The sequence below is a fragment of the Gossypium arboreum genome, chromosome 7 (genome assembly GCF_025698485.1).
Source record: "Gossypium arboreum isolate Shixiya-1 chromosome 7, ASM2569848v2, whole genome shotgun sequence".
Taxonomy (NCBI): Eukaryota; Viridiplantae; Streptophyta; class Magnoliopsida; order Malvales; family Malvaceae; genus Gossypium; species Gossypium arboreum.
Genome location: NC_069076.1, coordinates 43,264,443 through 43,270,127, shown reverse-complemented (window position 1 = coordinate 43,270,127; position 5,685 = coordinate 43,264,443). Strand labels below are relative to the sequence as shown.

The window sequence follows — 5,685 nt, the reverse complement described above, 5'->3', positions numbered from 1 at the left end:
CAAATTTATCTCTTGACCTTACCAAAATAAATCAGGAAAATCAATTTTTTTCACAATAGGATCTCCCCTCGATCCCACCTATCTAAATTTTCCCCTAGAACCATCAATCTTAAGTTTTGAAGTTTATTCGATTTAAGTTTAATTTTTATAATTTACTCCCTAACCCTAAAATTAATCATGCAACATCTCAATCAATCAACCACTATAAAGCTTAGTTCCTACTCATCATCAAAGCACAAAGCCCAACCAATTTTAAGCTTAAAATGAATCATCAAATAATTGTAAAAGACATAAGGGTTAAGAAATGTTTAGTGAATCTTGAAGATGTCCTAAATTATTTTTTCCTTATTTTAAGTCTCAAGACAAAAACCCTTTGTCTCGAGACATCTAAACAATGAAGTTAAAATAGGAAAACAAGAGAGGTCTCGAGACATAAAGAACCTTGCCTCAAGACACAATTTCTAATATCTCGAGACATGTTGATTTCAAATCTAAAATTATCAAAAATAAAATAAGGGTTGTCTCGAGACATGAAACCTCTTGTCTCGAGAAACAACATTAAAATTTGAAAAATGAGTTGGATTCGAGTCCTAACTCCGCTTTTGACCCCGTTTAATTCTAAAACACTATTTTTGAGATCATTTGATATGGATTATTCACGCTTGTTCATTAAATTAAATATGTATGTTATGTAATGTGATTGAATGCCGTTATCATTGTTGAAATAATTTGAAATAGTCTTAGTTGCTTTGACAACGTAGTGTGATATCATGCAATTAGATCCGTGATCGGATCGAATGTGGGGTGTCACAACACTATTCCTATAACATATACCCATGCAGTGACTTGATATCCCCTACCCATGAGAACATCTTGTCATCAATCAACCACATATTAAGTTCAATGTAATATTATTGTCTTAATCCACAATAATATTCGACTAAAGTTAATTTAATAATAATCATATTATTCTAGGGATTTTGCTATTAATCAGTTTATTTAACACTCAAAAATAATGATTGAATATAATTATGGGAATGTCTTCTCAAGATTAGCCTTTGGGCCTAGTTCAACATGATTAGTCTCTCAAACTTTCTCCTTTATCATACTCTAGCATCTTGGAAAAAAGAGAAGACGTAGTCTATCAAAGCATGAGCCTTTAAAGGATTAAAAGAGAAGACTACTTTAACGATTTCAACTTTAATGATAGGTTGTAAGAGTTGTCAACTTAAACATTTGTTAGAGTGGTGGAAGGAGAGTTTGAGGGTTGGACATCCATTGGGGCTTTATCTTTAGAGGAAGAGAAATTGAAGTGAAATAATCATGAATGATGTGATCCATACTAGTTTTATCAATCTTCTAACTTCCCTAGCTGTTTGATAATCCTATAATCTTATTAAAACTTTGTCAAGTCAAAGTAGTGAGAAAAAAATCTTTTATCTCTTTCTCCCTCGTTAAGCCAATTCGCCTAGATTTTATAACCCTAGTATCCCCTTTTTGTTTAAAGATGTCTTGATATTCCAAAATAAGGGATTTCTAAAGCTTAATGTTAAATCAAATAGCAAAATAGTCCTTATTAAAAATGCCATCCATTTTTATTATTAAAAATTAGCATGACTGATGGAATAATCAAACACTTGAACATGGTGTGTCACGTGTACATCATGTTGACGTACGGAGACCAATTTTTAATAGCAAAATTTGATGAATTTTTAACAGAATGACTATTTGCTATTTGATTTAACATACATGGACTAATTTATTTATTTTTTTAATAAAAAATTTAATTCGCTTTTAGTATAAAAATCTCTATGAGATAGATTCAAAATAAAATCAACTATTGTACTATATATTTAGTTTCATCTCTAACTTTATTTTTATTTTTAATTTTTGGGTGAAAGTGGAAATTGGGTAGGAAAAATAAACATAAACTAGTCGCTTACATGATTGCATCAAAAGGGAAAAAAAGAACATTAATAGCTTACATCATTAATAGATATATAGTTTTAAAAATTCTGATTCTTAAAGTTGTATGTTAATGTGAAGCAAAGAGTAATGCTAAGTCCTAGGAGCAAGCTTCTTAAATGTTATATTTTTATTTTCCTTATGTCATCAAAAAAGAAAATTTCTGTAATTGGTTATTGGTTTAAACATACCTGTCTGTGTCATATATGCTTTCCTTTTTTTCCCTCACGGTGTAAGAAAAGGATATATAATAGTTTTTTTCACCAAGGGTAAATAACAGAGTGTCTTCACTAAATTATGAAAGACAAAAAGAAAGGAAAATATTAATTAAAAGAGTTAATGAAATAGTAAAAGGTAAGTGGGGGACTTGTCTGCGAAATGCACATGTCCTTTTCCATTCAACTGCTACAACCAAGAAGAGATAAATTTATTATTCTATTTCACTTTGTCCTCTGCAATTTTTTAACTTTAAACGCTGTTACCTTGTACATAAGTATTGTGTCTTTCTACTATTAAAATTTTAAACTCGTATTAAAGCATGTAAAGAAAAAAAAAAATGGGTTCAATTTTGAACTTTTTTCATTATCAGTCACACTCTTCTGCACAAAGCACCAGGTTTTACTCGTGTGGGGTTAAAAAGCCCTAAAGAAAATAAATAAAAGAGAAAACAAAAGATTCAAGCATTGGTATATACGATTCATCAGCGACAAACCAGGATTGAAAAGAATTAAAAAAAAAAAAGTTAAAAAGAATAATTTAAGGTTAATATGTAATTTGTCTCCTACATTTGTTTAAAATTACTTAATTGGTACCTGAATTGTATTCTGTTATATAAGTTATTACCTTTGCACTAACGCTATTAGTTTATACTGTTGTGGCATTGATAATCAGTCCGTTAATGATACATGTCAACCTCTTAATATACTACATGGTAGATATAAATTTCAAAAATTATAAAAATTTAAAATATATAAATTAATAAAAATATATTTTTTCCCACATCAATATTCAATTTAGACAAAAAAATTATTCTCTTTTATTAATTTTTTAGTACTAAGAAACTGTTACATATTACCGTTAGATCGACTATCAATATCGTGTCAGCACATATTAATAATATTAGTGCAATAATATTAACTTAAATGACAAAAATAAATTTAAATACTAAATAAATACAAAAATAATTTAAAACGAATTAAATACTTTTTAAACAAGTAGGCAATAATTTAAAAAACCCATATCAAAAGTAACCCTCACAGTTTCTCTTACTTGTCTTTTTACCTATTTGTCCTTGTGTTGACAACTGTGAAAATTCGTTGTGTGGGTAAATTTTCCTTTTACCCAACGCAAGGTTTCATTGCTTTCGTTTCCCTTACTCTTTTACCCTCTCACTTCTCCTTTTAAATTGGTAGGCAGGCAGGCCAGGCTCCCACGCTCACTCAACAAACAAACAAGGGAAAAAGAAAAGCTCTAATTTAGGTCTCTCTTTGCAGTTCTTGACCCTTTGAAAAATTCAGGTCAACCTTCAACATTCTTCCTATTTCCGACTTCTAACTCACTTTCCACCTCTGTCACAAAATGGATGTAAGTAAATTGAGTTTCTTTTTTGGTTTTGTTTTTGCACCTGCTGTGTTGTTGGTGATGATGAGATAACTTACTTGTTCTGGGTTTTTGTTGATGCACAGGATTACTATAGAAGGAGCCATGTTCCAGCCTTTGGTAGCTGGGATTGGAACAACGACCTCCCTTTCACTCAGTGTTTTGAAACAGCTCGACCAACTGGGATGCTTCGTTACAGCTACTCCGAGGATCGTGACTTGTACGTCGCCGGTGATCTTTATGAGAACGATGTTGTTACCCCTGCCATGATTGTTGTTCCTCGCAGAAGGGTAAACCACTAAGAACCACAAAATTTCTTATTCTTTAATTCCATTTTTTTCTGAGTTTTTCTTTTCCCATTTGTGCATGTGCATTTTAGATGCTTTTCTTCTTTTCTTTCATAATTATCTTTGGTGGTCTTTTTGATGGGAGTGAAAGGCTATTCATTGAATTCTACATGCGTTGTTTATGAAAAGCAGTTTCTGGCTTGCAAACAAAGGTTCGAAAATGTCAAAACGGAAAAAAAATTCATACAAAGAAGCTTACTTTGTGTTAATTTAATATTATTACCATAATCAAGAAAGAAGCTGACCCAAATAAAGTGAGAAAATCCAAAATTGGGTATGCTAAATACATAGCAAAAACTGCTTTTTCCAGTGGGGACCATAAACCATCTTTCTTTCTTTCTTTCATTTTTTTGTCATTTCTAAACTCAAATTAATGCGAGCAGATTCCCCTAATAACGCCATTTCCTTTTTCAAAGCCTAAAAGAAAACCAAAAAAAGATGGAATTGTGATGAGCAAATGATGGTAAAATTGGGTAATAGTGAGTGGAAATTTTGCAGACCAAAGTAGGGCAGACGCATAGTAAAGAGGGCAAAAAGCAAAGGTGGGAAGTGAGTGACGGGAAGGAAGCTCCTGAGCCAAGGCCAAGGCCAACGCCCAAGCCTGTTGATGAAGACCTCTACAAAATCTCCCCTGACCTCCTTTACGCAAAACCCAAAAAGGTACGCTCCACTTTCCATTACCATTTTAAAAAAAAAAAAAACCCACATTCAGAAGGCTTTAAAGTTGAAATTTAGCATCCGCTTTCTTTGATTTTGATGCAGAAGAGAGGGTTAAGCTTCTTCTCAAGCTGCCTACTGCCAACCTGCGTATCGTGAATCTTCTGCCATTGCCCATTGACAAGTGCATGCAGCATGTTTTATATATATATATATTATGTAAATATTATAGTTTAAAAGAGTTGAAGAAGAGTCAAGGGATGAAGCATGGGATTTGTACTGTTTACCCTTCCCCTTTGTATATTAAGGGGACTATTGGGTTGAGGAGAGAATTAATATACTGATTATCAAGTAGAACAAAGGGTTTTTTTTTTTTTTTTGGTTTGGTAAAACCATTTTTTTCTTGGTAAGGCTATCTTTTGAAAGATCTTACAATGAAAATCGAAAATCTTGGTTTACTTTTGGAACTTGGAAATGGAATGAAAGAGAAAAGGAAAGTAAAATGAGTTTACATTTTGCTTTTTTAGTTTATTTATAAAATGAGTAAAATAATCTCATCAAATAGTAAAATTTTATTCATTTTGATTGTTAATAATTGATTTTTGTATTTTGATTGTTAATAATTATGTCACTTTTACTAATACAAATGAATGAACATTTTAATTAAAATGTTCAATTTAACTTATATAAATTTAATTATTTATTTTTAAAGTAAAAAAAAAAGCAAAATGTAATAAGAGTTTTAGTAGAAGATATTTTATGATGCAAAAAAATGAGAAAATACCACTTTCAAGAGTTAGTAAAATAATTCTACTTACCTTATGTTATAGCACATTGGTTTTTTGTTTTAGAAAATATTATTAATGTTCATCATGAGAGATCACGTGGTTCCTTTGATTATTAAATGTATATTTTCAGGGCTTTTATATTTCAGTTTTGGGCAAACTCTTTTACCAGTTTTTACAAATTCAGCAAAAACCCAAGAAAAAGAGTATTGAGAGAGTGGTTGGAACTTGAAAAATATGGACCAACTTTCTCTCTTCTTGGTATATAGTTAAGAGTACCATCTTTCACTGTGTATGGGACTCTTCTTTGCAATATTAGTATTATTATGATA

At 31.0% G+C, this 5,685-nt stretch overlaps 1 protein-coding gene across 1 annotated transcript; it reads left to right on the top strand.

Moving 5' to 3' along the window:
* The first annotated feature begins 3,312 nt into the window (after positions 1-3,312).
* Positions 3,313-4,929, top strand: LOC108481502 (uncharacterized). Its single transcript, XM_017784630.2, has 4 exons — positions 3,313-3,549; positions 3,651-3,854; positions 4,410-4,571; positions 4,674-4,929. Exons 1-4 carry the CDS (start codon positions 3,544-3,546, stop codon positions 4,725-4,727), a joined length of 426 nt encoding a protein of 141 aa, XP_017640119.1. The 5' UTR covers positions 3,313-3,543; the 3' UTR covers positions 4,728-4,929.
* Positions 4,930-5,685: the final 756 nt, after the last annotated feature.

What these genes read in the sequence shown, in the direction of transcription:
- LOC108481502 (XM_017784630.2), top strand. An exon ending in TTGTTGTTCCTCGCAGAAGG is followed by an intron (nt 3,855 to 4,409) that starts GTAAACCACTAA and finishes GAAATTTTGCAG; the next exon opens with ACCAAAGTAGGGCAGACGCA. An exon ending in TTTACGCAAAACCCAAAAAG is followed by an intron (nt 4,572 to 4,673) that starts GTACGCTCCACT and finishes ATTTTGATGCAG; the next exon opens with AAGAGAGGGTTAAGCTTCTT.